This window comes from Argiope bruennichi, chromosome 9 (genome assembly GCF_947563725.1).
Source record: "Argiope bruennichi chromosome 9, qqArgBrue1.1, whole genome shotgun sequence".
Lineage (NCBI taxonomy): Eukaryota > Metazoa > Arthropoda > Arachnida > Araneae > Araneidae > Argiope > Argiope bruennichi.
Window position 1 is genome coordinate 18,155,593 of NC_079159.1, and position 20,662 is coordinate 18,176,254.

General features: G+C 29.7%; 1 protein-coding gene across 1 annotated transcript in view; it reads right to left on the bottom strand.

The window, feature by feature from the left end:
- Positions 1–20,662, bottom strand: part of LOC129984854 (uncharacterized) — a 39,080-nt gene that overhangs the window by 12,422 nt on the left and 5,996 nt on the right. Inside the window, exons 4-6 of the mRNA XM_056094816.1 lie at positions 5,566–5,664; positions 4,253–4,345; positions 1,936–2,244 (exon numbers count right to left, since the gene is read on the bottom strand). Of these exons, the coding sequence (XP_055950791.1) occupies positions 1,936–2,244; positions 4,253–4,345; positions 5,566–5,664 (501 nt within the window). The remainder of the gene's footprint in view (positions 1–1,935; positions 2,245–4,252; positions 4,346–5,565; positions 5,665–20,662) is intronic.

Sequence of the window (20,662 nt, forward strand, 5' to 3'; positions counted from 1 at the left end):
TTCTATCTCCTAATTTTTTACTAGATGCTGAACAGAAGAAGCTCTTTTCGTTAGAAAGAAAAATTGTGTTTTGTGCAATGTAATTTCTTGGCCTTTTAATATTGAGGAAACTTAGTATTGAAATAATCTGCAGCAGAAAATTGTGTTTTGCACAGCGTACGTTTTGTACAGTATACTATTTCTTCCGAACAGTAACTTTTTCGTTCGGAAGAAAAATTGTGTTTTGTGCAGTATAATTTCTTGATTTTTTTTAAAATATACTATTGAAACATAGTATTGAAAATTCAAAAACAACAAAATGGAAACTAAATTTCGTTAAAACAGACAATTTATTGTTTCTAATATGTTCATCACCAAAAGATGCTTACACATAAAATTCACAATAAATCAGACCAGAAAATTTAATATAAATTTGTTCCTACGAAATTAATTCCTAAATAATAAATAATATCTAAGCTCCAAAGGGCAGAATAACATCTGCTCTCTAAAGAGAAATGAGATGCGTCTAGCTCTTGTGGATCGACGCATTATTTTGTGAGCCGGCATTCTTGAATGATGTTATTGAAATGAATTCCTGAGTTCTTGCTGACCTAGAAAATAGAAAGTTCAAATTCGTCAGTACAATTAAAAGTAATGCATGATAACCATAAAATTTAGTTTCAAAATACATTTAGACTGCTTGGCTCATTTTCAATCTTAACGGCTGATCGAGAGGTTTCAGAATTTTATTACTTCCAAATGTAGTCGATAAGTTTAAATGCAATGTGCTAAAAGTATGAATAGAAAAGCTGCATAGCGTACAAATGAATGTGTGTAGTTCCTAAAACAATGTAGTCGAAAAGTGTGATAACATAAATTATGATTAGGAAAGTCACATAGAATGAAAATCAATACGTATAATTTCTAATGTAGTCGAAAAATTGTGTTTCACTCTGCCGAAATTATGAATGGAAAAGCTGCATAGCGTACAAATGAATGTGTATAGTTTATAATATAATGTAGTCGAAAAGTGAGATAACATAAATTATGATTCGGAAAGTCAGATGGAATGAAAATCAATGCGTATAATTTCTAATATATGCGTATAATTTCTAATATATGCGTATAATTTCTAATATATGCGTATAATTTCTAATATACGAAAAATTATGTTTCACTCTGCTGAAATTATGAATAGAAAAATATGCGTAGCATACAGAAAGTACAGTTATCGTCAAAAACTCCGAACTCGAGATTTCGACGAATCACTACGTTTTAGCATTCCCCGAGTGCGAAAAACACAATTTTGGAAATTGCCCGTTTATATGTCTGTGTGACAAAGATAACTCAGAACTGCTTTGAACTAGATGTGTGAAATTTGGTATATGTCCTTTATACTAAATTTGCAAATTTACGTCAAATTTTGTGTAAAGTCTGTTCAGAGGAAGTCTGTCTGGCCGACTGTTTGAATATAAGTCAATACGATGATTACAAAACAAAGAGAGCTTGATAGATAAAATTCGGTACACAAATTTAACATCTATAATGGAGTCACCTCCCAAATCCTGAGCCAATTACAACTGAGAGTTGACTGTCTGTCAGTCTGTGCTTTTAGAAATACGTAAAAGCGATAATTAAAAAACACAATGATGAAAATGTATCAAATTTGGTATGACATTTTGTAACTACAATTTAATTTTATGTCAATGTTTGGTTTCAGTGCAGTTGAGAAAAACGCGTCTAAACCATATATTCGAATTTTAGATATTATGAACCCCATACCAGGCATTAATTGCCAAATAACTCACCAATGATGACAAGACAGATTCAGTAAAAACGCTAAATTCACATATAAGTTAATATTTGTAACTATTGTAAGTTTTAGAAAAATATAAATATATCAGGGTATAAGTAGAGTCGATTTGAAAAACCAAACGATGCAAAATTACTTACTTAATAAGGTCCATATCCATGTCGGGGTGCGGGGGCACCATAAGCGGGTTGGGCTACATGGACGGGGTTGGCGTGGAGCTCAACATCAGCGGGGTTCTGGCTTTCGGTTCCGGGCTCGTTGGTTCTGACCTGGGCTCGGAATCCGTGTCCGTCAGCAACGTAGTCGACCTGTCGGGAGATTCCGTGGGCATCGACGTATCCGTAGCTTCCCTGGACATTGCCGTGTCCGTCACCTTGTTCTTGTCGGGTCTGCTTGAATTCACCGTGGTCACCGGCGATGTCGTATCCGTATTGGTAGGGGATGGGTTGGGCCTAACAGAAAAGCATTAATTATTAAAATATGTAATGAAGAGAATTTGACTGTGCTATTTACGAAAAAATTCTGAATTTAAATTGAAATATTTTTAAAATTGTAATGTGAAAATAGTTTTACTTAGAAGATTGTTTTTTGTAAATAGTGTTTATTAAATATCTGATGGTTGATTCATTCCTTCAAATCTGTTTAGCTTTGCATCGAGAATATATGAGATTTCAAATATTTCTTTAAGATCCCATTTTTAAAAAGGCGCATTAATAATGTTTCAAATACAAATGAGTCCTTCTATCCTTTTATCCTAGTTATTTGAAATTTTCAGACCATTCTTGAGATAATCAGATAGGTAATATATTTACTTATCTGACGTAAAGCCATCGAATTGAACTTCGGGAAACCTTTTGCAAATTCAAATTAACTACACGAGGGAATATGTACTCTAATAAATTGTAAGACGATTGACCCAGTATGTGTAGAGCATATGAAACAGTATAGCAATTATCTCATCTGATGATACAGTGTGATTCATGTATAAGCCAAAATAAAGCACTACAAATGTACTTGCTTTAACTTTAGCAAATATATTTATTATGCTTTATTGTGACTTATACATGAATGTTAGATAAATATATATATTTTTTATCTAACAAAGAATCACCTTACATGAATGTTGTTGCTGTTTTTTATTTAACTCTGTTACTTATTTACTTTTTTCTTTCGTCACTATTCCTATCTCTACTAATAATAAGGTGTGTGTGTGTTTGTTAGTCCTCTTCAAGGCAGATTGCTTGATATAGAGCTAGCGAATTTGGCACATATATATCTTGGAGGGTGGAAATGTCTAACTTGGAGAGATTGTTTTGAATTTTTTAAATTAGAATTTTAATTAATTAAAATTTAAGCTGGGATTTTTTTGTTTGGACAAAATTGAATTTTATATCATATACATCTAACTGCTTCAGCGTTATTCAAATATTAATGAAAATGTTATATGGAATGCTACTTTTAAAAAAAAGTATTTCTTTCTCAAACTATGCAACAAACACGAGATAACTAATTTCCATCAAAAATAAGAGCAATTTTTTTAAAAATTGGAAATTAAAAAGGAACCATGCTAGTTAACAGATGTTTTTTTAAAACGGGATTAAATTTTCTTTCTTACTCCCCGAAAGACTCGCATTTCTTGTGATTATTCGAGAATGCGCAACTGGTTTCGCAGACTTGGAGTATATTTCTCATAACAAAACATAAAGAAAATTACATTCATAATACAGAAAACTTTAATTGCATAAAAGCATAAATTATAAAATATAAAAGAATAGCTCCCAAGATAAATAACTTTACTGAAATTCCATATAATTAATCGAATTATTTTAATCGATGATTCTTCACAAAATTATTTTAATCGATGTTTTTAAAACGAATTTTATGGATAACTAGTTTTAAAAACTCAAAAATATATGATTTATAATTGCTGTTTATGAATAAAATTGTATAACGAAATAAATCGATTTAGGACATTCTTTAAAGAGATGAAAAGGTGGCGCATGCATCGGTCTTCAAAGTCTCAGACGCATGTTTTCTGAGATAAGAAACTGAATTAAATTTCCGAAACACTTGGAGTCAGCTTTTAAATGATTTTAAGTACAACTATTGGGAAGTTAAAGTTTTTCCCATTAAAAAATATTGATTTCTTGTATTATATTATAACTGATTTCCTGTATTAAGGGCTTGAGTCTCTGAGACCCGATGCGCGTTCTTCCGGGTTAAAAACATAAAATTTAACAATCAATTTAACTAAAGTATCACAATCAATTTAACTAATACTATCTTCAAATGTATGTCAATATATTCATAAAATCTGTAAATAAAGCTCTATAAAGTTTGCAATACATTTTCTGATTATAAAGTTATAGAATATTTGCTTCATGTTGGTTAATTATTTATGCTTAGGAACATATTAATTTATGCAATTTTTTTACTCTATTATGTTTATTAATTACTCACGTAGTCGTTGTGACCGTATGCGGGAGCAGGAGCACCGTATCCGTGTCCGTACTGAGCCAAGGCTACAGCGGCGATGGAAAGGAGAAGAAGACCCTGAAAACAAGTAAAGAAATTATTTTGTATTCTTAAATTTTAACTAGGTTTATAAAAAACATTATAATTAAGAAATATTCAAAAAAAAAAGTAAATATCTGATCAATTTTTTTTTTTTTTTTACAAAATATATTACTTTTTAGGGAAATATGAAGGAAAAAAAAAAGTATAAATACGAATGCTAACTATTTCTTATTTTGTGAATTACATTAATAAAGAAATTTAAGGTAATTTAATAAGGAATTACCAGTTATTAAAAACAGAATGGCAGATATTTTATAGACTAGTATAAATTAAAAAAAATAGTATAAATTATTTTTACCATCTACAAATTATATCATCTATACATAATATAACATATAATGATATACATTTTTTTCTTCCAATTTCTTAGCATTATATTACATATTTTTTGTTTTCTTTCAAAATTGGGAAAAATGCATAAAAATGATAATAAAAAATACAGGAAAAATATTTATAAAATATAAATTTTGAAATAAAACTTAAAATTTAGTAAAATTAAGAGAAACTATTTTAATTAAATACTCTCAGTAAACTTTTATAAAATAATCTAACACATATAATCATGGAATACTGAATAAAACAATAAAAAATTGCGAATTAAAATATGTAATTCATTAATTTTTTTTGAATTATTTATTTTTTCAACTCAAATTAATATAAATAATTTTGCCTATCATGTAACAAATTTTTAAACTTAATTAAAAAAAAAAGATGAACACCAATATGATTCATTATCCAATTTAGTATTAAACAAATCTATAAAATTTAAAAAAAACATTCATACTTTTTATGATTTTTTTACTTAAACTTCTTACGATTTTTTTACGATTGCGATTACGAATTTTTTTTCCAGTTTTACGGTAAAAAACTGTAAATTAAAATATTTAATTCCTTAATTTTTTTCTGAATTATTTTTTTTTTAATTCAAACTAATATAAATAATTTTATTTTTCATCTAATAAATTTTTAAATTTAATTGAAAAAAAAAAGATGATGAACACACATATGATTCATTACGTAATTTAATATTAAACAAATTTATAAAATTAAAAAAAAATCCATACGAAAAATGTTATGAAATGCGACGCTTTTTGAATTTTGTAATTACAAGATACAATTTTATTTAAAAAAGAAATAATTGATTTTAACATCTTTTGAATTAGAACTTAGTTAAAATTTTGAGAATAAACAATTACCTTAAACAGCATTTTTAGCGGTGGAGCTAAATTCCTACGAAGGAATAAACAAGTTCGAAAGTGAGAGCGTAGAATGATTTGGTGTCGATTCGTCCGCCGCTTTTATACCGTTTAGAAATTAGGAGCACTAAATTCTTTTTGCTGCTTTTGATAAAACTTGCTCGATGAAATCGTCACACCCAATTTCAAATGTTTCACAAGGTTTTGCTAGTGACCTTTCATAACCTCGATCGGACATGTTGTTCGACAGCTGATTTTGCATATTTGTTTTCTTTTGTGCGCTTGTGCGAGATGCCTTTACTTCATTTATTTTCAAAAATATATTTTGAAAATAAATATATTTAAGAAAATCATACTGGTTATTGATTTCAAGAAATAATTTGAAGTATTTATAAAAATAAACACTTATAATTATTTTATCCGCGTTATTTATCTAATTTTGAGTTTAAAAATTTACCCAGTATTTTTTTAATGCAAAGCAAAAATGAAATCGCATATTTTAAAATGTAATTTAAATATAATTGATTAAAATTTTAAATTTTTTTTCTAAACAATTTTAATGTATGAAAAGATTTTCATGCTGTTTTATTCCGATAGAGTTGTTTAGAATTTCGATACAATTCACTCTTCAGTAATTCGATCAGAAATTATTTCTAAGTTGCATGAAATTGAATTTCAAATTGTTAGTCAAGAAATTTTATTAAAATACTCTTAAATTTATTATTTTCTTTACAAATATTTAAAAAAAAATATTAAAAGGTGATAAGAAAGGCTTTGGCCTTCCACTTGTATTCGACATAATCTGATTGTAACTACGACCCAAGCATCGGAAACTTTGTTTAAAATTATGTCACTGTCGTTTTATCATTTATCAAAATATAAAAATGGACTAACAGGCATTTTTAAAAAAAAATATTTTTTAACGGAATAGAAATACCTTAAAAAAGGAAATATATTGTTACAATAATTATCCTATAGATGTGAGGTGAATGAAATTCAACATGTTTGATGATGACAAACGATGCTTTATTTCACAAGAAAATCATGTAACACAAGCAATGAAACCATAGCTGAAATGTACACAAAGAACAGCACTTGTAAAATGTCACTATACAAGCACACAGCGAATAACTAATTCGAAAGCAGTTATAGGCTCAGAGATCTCATTCCGTGAACATAACTGCAATGAGAGAATTATACCTTGTAATTCTTTCACTGCAGTTATATTCACAGAATATGTGAACGCTTCCTCTTTATATAGTCTCCAAATATGTTGTGATATGACATATAATTTTATAGAAAGATCTTCAGATCTCTGTTTCTAATAAAGATAGAGTCACTAAAGAGACATAGTCTTGTATGTTTTACAATCCTGATTTTTGTCAAAAGAATCACTAAATTCTTCTCCAAATGGTCTTCAAACTCGGGGTCGAATGACCTGATATAATACATTCATCATTCATTAAAATACCCTGTAAATCTCACTCTTTGCAGTCAAGACATTATTTAGGCTTGTAAACGATTTTATAAGTGCTGTTCGTTCTCGGATTCTGAAACCCACCACGTTTTTCTGGATGTGTCAGGATGTATTAATTTCGTCAAAAGGGGTGAAAGAGAAGACGAAAGGAGGAGATATATATATACTTAGCATTAGGGTGAACGGAATTTGGAATATATTTCTGCGTGCCACCCCTTAGCGAAGTACAAGTGTTGAAAAGATCTAGTTTCAGGATTCCGAAACGAACAGTATATATTCTTCGCTTCATCTCTGGCAGTAATAAAGGACAATGTATATGCGTGTATTGGTTTTCTGATGCCAGATAGTTTTACCCAAACTACCAAATTTCGCACATATGTAATATGGAGAATAAAAATGCGTTAAAAAATCATCTAGAATTTTAATTAAAATGAAACGAAAATTTCGTGTTTTTCTGCGATAAAATCTATAAATATTATTATTTCACAAAACAGAATTTTTTTGTACTGTTTTTAAATTCAAATAGTATTTTTTGATGATACCGATCAATTTGCCAAACAACTTTGTCCTAAAGTTTCAGAATTAATTTTTTTTTGTGTGTGCAGAATTTTTCAAAATAATTTTCATTGTTGCAAACAGTTTCATAATAGTAGGAAAGGAAAAGTAAGATAACTTGTAGTAAGAACTTGTAGTTTATCTCATGCTTATGCTTTTTATGATGCTGGTATATTATAAAAATTGACACCATTAGGAACAGTGCGCATATGCTTAATAAACAGAACAGGTGTAAGGTTAGTGAAATAAGGGCTTTATATCAAATACAATTTGATGCTTAAAATACTTTGAAAGAGAACCTTTGATAAGTTTTATATAGGGTATTTAGTTGAAATTAAGCATTACTTGCGAATGCACTTATGTCGAGAAAGGAGGCTTTTTGAAAAGGCAAGAAAATAGATAAGAGTCTTGACTTTCTAATAAGAGTTTTTTTCCTTCGAAGTTCTTCTTGCATAGTAATTTATTTATTACATTTACTTCATTTTTTTAGGTACTATCACTGCTATTTTTTTGTAATCCTCGTAACTTTGAACATTGGTCAAATGACAAGGAAGGGATCTGAAACGTATCCAATTAATCAACTTTCAAAGTCAATCTAACAAGAAGATGTTTATAATAATACAGAGATTTAATTGCAGCAAGCTACGATTTAACCATGAGGCCAGCACTATATCCTTGCTGTAAGTAATAAATTCTATTACCGTCAATAATATCATTTATAACATTTGGACGATGAAAATAAAAAATGAAATTATTCAGTTTATTTTTACCTGTATTTATTGATGATTTCTGGCCTTTTTTGTGATATGATTTGAAATTTCAGTACCCATTTTCTTATTATTTACCTTAAGTTTTGTCTCGCCTTTTCATCTGTTGAATTTTACCTGTAAGATTTAATTGATTGGAAATCAGAAATATCAACAAAGTGGATGGCGTAAAATACAGAAAGTGCATTAGAATGTGGCGCATAAGTATTAGGATTTAGATCCTTGGGAATATATTTGCCTGGCATTAAATGGAATAGTTTGGGTGGTTTACATTTACTTTCAAAATGAGGATTTCAGGTAATCAATAAGCAAAGTTTTGCTGCTGATTTGTGATATTGAACTCATATGGCTCCTGGCGCCATATGGCGTATATATAATCACCATAAATGGTGCCATAGGAAGTTTAATTGTAATGTTGTGAAATAATTAATATTCTTATAATTACATTAAAATTTCTATGAGTTAAAAATTTTACATTAAAAATTTATCTTTTGCACACGTTAAACATAATTTTCGAGTTTTTATTGTATAATCATTATGTTTGTAGAATCTTTATTAAGCCTAATTCCAATTTGCAGTTGGGTTTATTTCTCATGATTCATTACTGGGCAACGGACATTTCCTGTTTAGTTATAGGAAATTACCTTTTTAGTGGATCCAATTTTATCTATTCATTTTATAAATATATCGTTCTTTTAAGCCCGTTGGCTGTTTTATGATAAATTGCTATTTAGTTTTATTGATCTTATTTTCGTTATTTTGGATTCAAATCGTACAGATTTTAAAGAGAAACCAGTTTTCTTTTAAAAGCTCATTTATTTTTTTAATCATGAACGGAAAAGAAAGAATCGGATTCAAGTAAAAATGTTTTTAATTTTCCATTTTCGTCTATTGTTATGGACTGTCTGATTGTTATACTTTGTTTATCGTCATACTTTTCATTTTGACTATTTTCCTTAATATTTATATTATCTTATTGATTGAGTACGAATGAATTATTAGCTGATGATGTTAATGAATATAATTTTAGGTACAAATTTATTTTATTAATATCCCATTTTGAATCTACTCCTGGGTAATTTTAAGATAGACATTTTATTTGATTAATGTCCCCTATTGAATCTACTCTTGGGTAATTTTAGATAAGCAATTTATTTAAAATTTTTTTTGGAAATTTCCAACTGTATTAGTGGAAAGTTTGCTCCAAACTTTAAACCTGCTCCAACTATTTATTTGTTTATAACTAATACTTACACATAAAAGGGGGCCGCGATGGTCTGATGGTAAGGTCTCATCTTCGGGATCGGCGTGTTTCTGGTTCAGATCCGATTCCACCGAAGAATCGTCATGTAAGAGTGGGTCTGATGCACTTTAAATCCATTGGAGGCAAATGTTCTGTCGATGGAAATTTGAATAGAGGTGTTAACTCAGAAGTCATCCTCGTTATCTGACCACAGTTCCAAATTAAGAGGTCCGTCTTAAAATAGCCTTAGTGTTGCTTTAAAACGGGACGTTAATATAACTAAAATAAAATAACCCCAAACTTCCCCATAGAATGCACAGTAAAAAGGAACCAATGAAATGTGAAGAGAATATACTGTATTCTTTGTTATGAACTGTATCTGAATTTTTTGCGTATATAGGAAGAACTGAAATAGACTACGATGTAGCATTATATCCACGCTACAATATTCAAATCCACGCTACAATATTCAAAGAACGAATGTTTTTATAACAAAATTCATAAAACAGAAGAAATAAAATTAATGACCATATTGTTTCTTGGAATGATATCATCGAAATTAGCTTGGAAATACTCATCCTCCATATAATTTTGAAAAATAGTTTCTTCTTCTATTTTACGAATGTTTCTATGATTTCTCTCGCAAATGATATGGAATTTATTTAAATGAATGATTAATATACATAGTTTGTATTATATTAAAGCATTCTATGATAAGCAAAAGATATTGAGGAACAATAATTTTTTATAATTTGGGCCAGAGAGAGAGAACAAACATTAAGAACTACACTTGTTCTCCAATATGTTAACTCTCTCCTGACTTTTACTTCTAATATAAAGTTTCCAAGAAATTACCACTAATCCAATTTTTAACTTCGCAAGAACTGAAAACGAAAAACTTTATACCAAACTGATTTATACCAAAATAAGAATCAATGTTTCATTTTGTTTCATCAAATATGATAAGAGCCAAAATTACAATTTGCTTCAGCAATTATAACAAAAATCAGTGCTGTCTTTTTCTTTGTCAACCAGGATGAGAATCAATTTTGAGTTTTTTTTTCATCAACAATTTAAAGAGTCAATGTTGCTTTTTGTTTAATTAATCATGCCAAGAATAAGTGCTGCATTTTCTTTCGTCAACAATGTCAAGATTCAACTTTACATTTTGCATCATCATTTATATTAAGCATCAATGTTGCATTTAGTTTCATTAATTATGCCAGGAATAATTGTTGCATTTTGCTTCATCAATCATGAAAAGAATAGATGTTTCCCTTTTTTTTGTGAATCAGAATCATAATCAATTTTGTATTTTGATTTTTATCAATCATTTTAAGAATTAATGTTGCATTTTGTTTCATCAATCACAATAGTTATTTAATTCTTTATGACTTTTGTAGTATGAATCAACAATGCAAATAATTGTGTATTCTATCTTCATTTATGCTATGTAGGTATTTGTATTTGAGACTTTGTATTTGAGAAAATACAAAAGCAAACTAGTGAAGAGCGTATGAGTGTAAGAAGGAAAAAGGAGTTAGAAACTTTTGACTGATTTCATTAACAAAATTAACTACAAGCAAATGTATCTGAAAGATTTTGCCATCCATAGATATGAAACCAGTTGTTATCTTATCTAGTACACATAGTTATATTGTTTGTAAGCCAGCATATTAAATTCAGGTTCCGAATTTTTTTCTGAAGAATAATTGTTAATAATGTATTAAAATCAAGTTTAAATTGTTTTTTTATTGCATAATTGCATGAAAATCCTAATATAATACATTTTAGTCTTTGAATGTTAGCATATACAGATAGAGGAATAATATATTTTGAAATTTGATCTTTAAGATTTAAAAGTATTATTATTTAGTTGTAAGAATCATATTTCTAAGGAAAAAAAGGTGATTCTGTGCATAAATTATATAAATAAAATACGTTACAAATTGATTATTTGACATTCGGGAGGATATAAAAAATTTAATTTTTAAAAACGTCTTACTATTAAACTCCACAGAGCCCATATTTTTTTCATATAATTATATTTCATATAATTCTCACCTTATATATTTGAAACTTTGTTTTTAGAAGTATATGTTTAGGTCTAATATTTAGAGCAGTAAAATTTTGTTCCACTTTTTTTGAACATCTTGTATATGTGTGTCTATAATATTTTTTTCACAACAGGTGGTCAGCACTGCCTAAGAAATGAGAAACCACTGGCCTAATGTTAATTTTTTTGTTGTAATCCAACTTGTTGCTATAGTTTGAAATCGATAGCGTTGACGAGTTTTGGGATCGGATGTTCATAAGGACGGATCAATAGCCAAATTTCTTTATCAGATTATTCCGAGCAATCTATTTAATAATTTGTAGGAATGTCAATACAAAGCTAGGCAATAATAAATGCAACAGGTCACCAAAATACGGATTTATCTCTAGGAGTCATCTTTTACGAACATACAATAAGTTCTCACATAAGGCCATGTATGGAATGAACAAAAGAATAATAAATACATTTAGCTTGTAGTTAGCGACTCAAAATATTCTTTACGCAACAGGTGGTTAAAGAAGTTGAAATCCATTTGAAACTGATAACAGATTTGAAACATGTGGTTAAAGAATTTGAAAACTGGTAGTGTTGACGATTTTCGGAATCTGTATATTCATAAGAGCAGGTCAATAAATAAATTTTTATAGCAGGTTATTCAAAATAATCTTATCAATAATATTCAAGAAGTCCAGAAATGCAAAATCAAGTAATAATAAATGCAACTGAACGCTAAATTACGAGTTTGTTTCAAATAATTATTCTCTCTTAACATGCAATATGTTTTCATATAGGGTCATGTATGGAACGACCAAATTATTCCTCATAAGGCAAGACAAAACGAGGTGTTTTGGCTCTCTTATTGGGCGAGGATTTTCAAACATTCATTAGTTAAAATATGCCAATGAGTTCAACATTATTTAGAGATGCAGCTTCGTCCTTGAAAACAACTTAGCTTGAAAATCTCCCTGTTATAATTTATTTGGTAAATTATCTCTCTGTACATTGCATTTGCGTCCATTTATTTCAATATTGCCCTGAATTTTTCTGATTGTTTGTCCAATATTTTCCTGACTCTTTCTTTATTCCTAATGTATTTTCAAACTTATTCATTGATAATTTTGAATCATTCTGTAACCCTGAAATGTCAAACTTTCAAGCGTAAATTATCTCATATTGAATTTTAAGCAGATTTTGTGATCCTATTACTGAATGTAATATATTATCGTAATCTTTTTTGCTGCATTTTATTCTTTAGTCACACGAGATTATTTTACACACACACGTGTTTTAAGCAAAAAAAAAAAAAAGTGATTTATAGACGAATATTTTTTTAATTAAATTGGTGCTCTATTCAACGATCAAGTTTACTTTAGTTAATTAGTACGCCCTTTCGTTACGATAACTACTAAACAAACTGGAATTATTGCAGGTTAGTTAAACCCAGGTCCCGCCTTCGCCTGAAACCAGTGTTCTTAAGAATGAAAAATCACCGAATTAATTTTTTGTATTTATCTCCTTCCTCTCCTTCAGATAGATAATCATTCTCAATCTTACGAATCTTAATAATTCTGACGGCTGGTAAAAATTTAATTCACCACTAGAACAAGTTGGCTGGATTTAATAATTATGATAGTGCTATGAAATTCAATCACATTAAGGTTGTATTACATCGAATAAAGTTTTAAAATCCAAAGAGCAAAATGAGATGCAATTATCTGATAATAGTATCCCTATAAATGATACATTTCATTATTTTATTAGCATATTATAAATTTATTACCACGATATTAAAATTATTCAAATAAGTATGACATTAATGCTTCTGCATAAGATGAACCAATAACAATAAGTGATATTCAGGATTTTCAAATTATTCAAGTAAGAATGACATGAATTTTTCTGCATAAGATGAACCAATAACAATAAGTGATATTCAGGATATTCAAATTATTCAAGTAAGAATAACACTAATGTTTCTGCATAAGATGAATCAATAACAATAAGTGATATTTAGGATATTCAAATTATTCAAATAAGAATGACACTAATGTTTTTGAATAAGATGGACCAATAACAATAAGTGATATTCAGGATATTCAAATTATTCAAGTAAGAATGACACTAATGTTTTTGAATAAGATGGACCAATAACAATAAGTGATATTCAGGATATTCAAATTATTCAAGTAAGAATGACATGAATGTTTCTGCATAAGATGAAACAATAACAATAAGTGATATTCAGGATATTCAAATTATTCAAGTAAGAATGACACTAATGTTTTGGAATAAGATGGACCAATAACAATAAGTGATATTCAGGATATTCAAATTATTCAAGTAAGAATGACACTAATGTTTTTGAATAAGATGGACCAATAACAATAAGTGATATTCAGGATATTCAAATTATTCAAGTAAGAATGACACTAATGTTTCTGCATAAGATGAACCAATAACAATAAGTGATATTCAGGATATTCAAATTATTCAAATAAGAATGACACTAATGTTTTTGAATAAGATGGACCAATAACAATAAGTGATATTCAGGATATTCAAATTATTCAAGTAAGAATGACACTAATGTTTTTGAATAAGATGGACCAATAACAATAAGTGATATTCAGGATATTCAAATTATTCAAATAAGAATGACACTAATGTTTTTGAATAAGATGGACCAATAAGAATAAGTGATATTCAGTGAATAGTGTCAATGAATAACCTTGACATTCAGTGTATTAGTGTCACTCATAACAGACACTAACGTATTTTTGATAGTAATTTATATACAAATTTTTTTTACTGCTTAAAATTATTTTAGTCTCAGGAATATTTTAAGTTTCAAAACATTGCCATTTAGTTAGTTAAAATGATATAAATCATTAAAACCAGCAAGAGTAGTCTCCCTAATAAAGACGTTTAATACTCCCTATATAATTCTATTAATTCTCTCTAAATAATTCAAATAATACTCTATAAATAATATTAATAATACTCTCTAAATAATACTAATAATATTCTCTAAATAATTCTAATAATACTCTCTAAATAATACTAATAATACTTTCTAAGTAATTCTAATAATACTATCTAAATAATGCTAATAATACTTTCTAAATAATTCTAATAATACTCTTTAAATAATACTAATAATTCTTTCTAAGTAATTCTAATAATACTCTCTAAATAATACTAATAATACTCTCTAAATAATTCTAATAATACTCTCTAAATAATTCTAATAATACTCTCTTAATAATACTAATAATACTCTCTACTAAATAATACTCTCTAAATAATTCTAATAATACTCTCTTAATAATACTAATAATACTTTCTACTAAATAATACTCCCTAATAAAGGCGTTATCTCCCATTCCTGCAATAAATTGTGAACCTTGGTTCAGGCAGGCTCAGAACGATTTGTCTTGCATTGGCGTACAATAGTTATGAAACATTAAACACTGGTGTGAATTTTTATTGAATCTATCGAATCATGCTTGGTGAGGATTTCTTTTTAGCATGCAGTTAATAGTATTCGAAAATTGAATGTGTTTTAAAGGTCTTTTTTTCCCAAAGGGTTGAAACAAAAAAAAAAAAAAATGTAACCACATAATATCATAATAAATTTGATATTTAAGCCATTACATTTATATATTTCTAAAAATACAGACCGACTAGACGTTCAAGTCCTTTCATTTGACTCAAAATTTGACCAGTGTATACAATATAAATATTAAATCCATGCCTCAAATTTTATTCGTACTGTTCTCTTCGTTTTATAGTTATCCTATTAAGATGTATTCACCGGCGTCCTGGCATAGGGGTAGCGCATCTTCCCAGTGATCTGGGCGTCCTGGGTTCGAATCCCGATTCGGGAAGGGTTGTTCTTTATCTGTGAGGTGTGTGAATGTGCCCCGCTGTAAAAAGGGGTTGTGCAAGTGAATGTGTGTGTGTCATCTTCAGATGAGCTAGAAGTCAGACTTCTGCCCTCGTGTGCTCAGGGGTCTTTACCCTCAGAAGCTACTCACCACCTTACCGTGGTAAGGCAGACATGACATCATTAACTTATATTCGAATATTATTTTTGTCACAGTTAAACATATATTTTTATAAAATGTGTTTTTCGAAGTCAAGAAGTCTAAATTGTGGAGATGTGTCAAAGTTTCGAGTGCGGATTTTTTGACAATATCAATAAATTCTTTGTATTTCGTATATGAAAAAATAAAAATTTAATCGATGTGAAAAAACAACAACAAAAAAAAAATTCTACAGATTTTACACTAATGGATAAAATGACAGTTGTACGATACGGAAGTGGTGTAGTTATTATTTCAGGATTTGGAAATTAATAAAATTACTAATTTAAATAGGATTCTAAAAAGGATTATACATGCATTTTTTTGAAGAGAGACACATCTCCAGGATACAGACTACTAATATCAGTTGCAAATCTATAACCCCCTTCAGAACTTTCTTAAAAAATGATTCATCTCTTGACTTTTATATATACGAAGTATACAAATAGGTAATAATTCGAATTCGAGAATTTGACGAATGTATATGTGTCAGACCTCCCTAAAATAGAAAAACACATGTTTGAAATTATTGCAGTCTATGAAAACAATAACTCAAAAACGCATTGAGCTAGAAGTATGAAATTTGGTAAGTGGTTTTTAAATTAAATCTGAAGATTTCGATGAAATTTTAAATTAAATCCATGCATAGAAAGTTTATGGGCGTCCTGGGTTCGAGTCCCGGTTCGGGTATGGTTGTTCCTCAGTTGTGTTCTATCTGTGAATTGTGTGAATGTGCCCCCCCCCTCCTTACCGTGTAAAAAGGAGTTGTGCAAGCGAACGTATGACGCATGAAGTAGCTAAGTCGTACGCTTGGCCCTAATTGGCGCTTCAGAAAAAACAAGAGACACTCACTCGGCTTAAAGATCTGTCAGCGGGCTTGTAAAGTGCCATAAGTAATAACGACAACAACAACAGAAAGTTTGTTTTTCTATCTCTCTAAGTGTAAAGGAAAAAAAAAAAGAAAGACACAAAATACTGAATGTTAGATAAATAAAATTAGTTTATAGTTTTATCATCCAAGTGTAGTTTCGTAGGAAATTATGAGCCAAATACATGAAAGAGTTGACTATGCATCGGCCTCTGTCTTTGCACGAGTGAAGATACGGTAACCAGAAAATTTAACAATTTAAATAAGTTTAATTTGTTATATTTTCTTGTTACTACATTATAATTCTGAGTCTACTTTTGGTTATAATAGTTTGAAAAGAAAAAGGCTGCCAAAATGCAAACTCTCTTTTCTTTGCTATGCTACGAAGGACAGAATTCTCATGCGAGAGGCTCTGAAACCTAAATCTAAGCATTCGTGGTCATACTTAAGGTATATAACTTTCAGCAAAGGATGGGAAATGCCTCGTTTATTAGAAAATGTGTAAAAAACTTTCATGGAGACAAATCCCGTCGGTTTTCTTGTTGGTGGAATATGTTCAAATTTGCCAAAAAATCAGAAATTATAGCCCATTTGAAACAATATCGAATATATTTCTTCTTCAAGATTCAAATTTTGCGGCTTGGTTTTTCATTTCTTTTTAGTTAGATATGAAGGTGTTTTTTCTCTCTATAAATTGGTAACTGTTTGAGGGACTTTTAAAATTTAATTGGAATTCTGGATTATAATATACATATTCTTGCCTATATTGGAAGCTTTTAATTATTTCTATATAAGATTAATTAAAAAAGAAATTGGTCTTAATTTCATGAAAGAGTAGCAAAAAAGTCATAATTTAATTTTTAAACAAGATTATAAAAATGCATGTAAAGAAATTTATTTAAGTTATTTTTAGAAATGGAATTAACGAATGAAGTTGTGTTGGTTTATTTCCTTGTATTACTATCGAAATATCATCGACAGTAGTTTCAAAATCTATATTTTTTTCTTAATACTCTCAAAGGATCTATCACCGTTAGCTAACTAAATACGAAATTCCTATCAAAGTATTGCATATAATATATTTCATTCAATAGTGTTATCTAAGCGTAATTAGCGTTTTCGTTGATGCGTTAGATATTTCAAGTACATCCACCGGTAATAAAACATATCGAATAAAATTTAGAGAATATGGTAGCCAATCCTTACATTTGTTTGTGACAAGACAATATTTCAATGCAGTGAGTAAGTTAAAAATGTGAAGTGAAAACTTTATCAAAAAACTGAATGTTTTGAACCTTCTAATTTCATAGAGATTCTTCCAGAAGTATCTTCCGATTTTGAAGATGCCAAAAATGGATGCAAGACTTCATCTAACCAACGAATTCACCATATTTTCTACAAAAGTTCCCCCTCTTCGGGTAAGGTACCCGAAAGTAGTTTTTTTTGCACTCGAATACTTATTTTTAATAGATTTTCAATGATTGACTGTGTGTGCCTTTTATCAGTTGCCTTTATTACTAGCAAAAAGAGCAGTCTTAAAAGTGTTTGGCCTTACTCAATAATATCTTGTTGGTGTAACTATCATGCTTTGTTTAACATTCCATTTTATTCAATTCATGCTTTGGCCCGTTTTCCTTTCTTGTATGTGTTGTATACAGAAAGTATAGCAATCGTCAAAAAATTTGAACTCAAGATTTTAACTTTTTCCTTTCTTGTATATGTTGTATACAGAAGATATACAAGAACAATAGCAATCGTCAAAAAATTTGAACTCAAGATTTTAACTTTTTCCTTTCTTGTATATGTTGTATACAGAAGATATACAAGAACAATAGCAATCGTCAAAAAATTTGAACTCAAGATTTAGACTTCCTTGAGTTCGTAAAACAGATTTTTGGAAAATGTCTGCCTGTCTATCAGTAACAAAGATGACACAAAAATGGATGAAATTTGGTATACGCTCTTTGCACCAATTTGTAGATTTCTATCAAGTTCAGCAAACTCCATTCAGAGGAAGTCTGTCTGTCCGGCTGTTCGAATATAAGTTAACACGATAATTATAAATCGTAGAGATCCAGAAAGATAAAATTCTGTACACATATTTAACATCTACACCTGCCAAATTTTGAACCAAATACAACTACCGGTTCACTGTCTGTTGGTTTGCACTTTCAGAAACATGTACACGCGTAATTCAAAATTGCAATGGCATAAATATATCGAATTCGGTATGGAATTTTGTGATTACAAGTGCAGTTTTGTGAAAAAATTTTGTTTTTCATTCGGTTGAGAAAAACGTGTCTAAAACATAAATTCGATTTTTGGATATATTATTTACACATGCAAGGGATTAATCGCCAAAAAACTGCCAATGGTTACAGGATAGATTCAGTAACAAGGCTGAATTCCCGTCAAAATTTAACATTTCGTAACTATTGTGCGCCAATATCATATAAGGCGTTCTCTGGCATGGCAAATTTATTAGAAAGAATGCGAGAAAGTTTTAGAAAGACCACTCGCACTGGTTGTATAATAGCATTGTTCTAAGTGTATTGTCTAAGGCATTGAAGATGGTCTCAAATTGAAGAGAGATTTCAACTACCCGACGTATTAATTTTATTCTCTAGTATACAGTGTTGCCAAAAAAGCCTGCCAGCGGCCTGACATAGGGGTAGCGCGTCTTCCCCGTGTCCTGGGTTTGAGTCCCGGTTTGGGCATGGTTGTTCTTCCGTTGTTCTATCTGTGAGGTGCGTGAATGTGCCCTCCTGTAAAAAGGGGTTGTGCAAGCGAATGAGTGAGGCGTGAGTAGCAATGTCGTGCTCTTGGCCCTCGTTGGCGCTGCTATAGAAACAAGAGAAGCTCCCCCACCGGCTTAAAATATTCGTAACAGCGGGCTTGTCCATGGCAAGTGCCTTAAGAAACAACAAACCAACCAACCAAGCCTTTGTTAAGTACAATATTTCATTCAGTGGTTTCCTTTGCATTGAAACATTTATTTCTAATAATTTTTCAATGATTGTAGAATATAGACTGCCGTGCCATCTAAATATTGCATTTGCCACTAACAAAAAGTGCTGCAAAAAAGTTTTCGCCTTACTTATTAATTCTTTGCAAAAGTAACTTCCTTTTTTTTGTTTTATATTTCATTTTAAAAAACATTAATTACGTACCTTCAGCTTAAGATGTTGATTTTCATTAATTAATAAAAACATTACAAAAACTGCAAATAGTTACAGAACATAAGAGAAAAACTTGTTTGTCACAATACTGATTGTATATTTCTTGCGCCATAAAATTTCAAACCAAATAATATTTTTTAAAAATAAAAGTGGAAGCAGTTAAACAATGCATTTCACATTAGAAGCTTTCATATTATCAATGATATTAGAAATTGTTACATTATAATGAATGAAAAAAAGAAGAAATAAGCTTTGTTTTTTCTTATGGCACTTGCCATGCACAAGCCCGCTGTTACGAAGACAGCTATTTAAGCCGCTGGGGGAGCGTCTCTTGTTTTTATAGTAGCGCCAACTAGGGCCAAGAGAACGACTTTGCTCCTCACTCATCACTCATTCGCTTGCACAACCCCTTTTTACATGAGGACACATTCACACATCTCACAGACAGAACAACGGAAGAACAACCATGCCCAAACTGGAACTGGAACTCAGGACTACCAGATCACGAGGAAAACGTGTTACCCAAATGCCGGGACGCCGGCGTTGGAAATGGTCTAGCACTTTGTTTAAAACTTCAGCCTGTGCTAAATTTCGGATGATTAAAAAGATTGAAAAGGATTCGTGCTATCATGATATATGGTAAAATACCTTGAACCAATACAATTTTGGAATATATTGGGAATTCTACAGAAGAAGAAGAAGAAGGAAAAAAAAAAAAAGGTTGTTGCGTAACAAAGAAGTGTTTAACAAAGTCCAATTATCTTCCAGGCAGAGTTCATTATTTAATTGCAGACGAGAAGAGGAATTCAACATCATATGTGCACAAAGAACGTTATGACATTTGAGAGCCTAAATACAAGACATTAT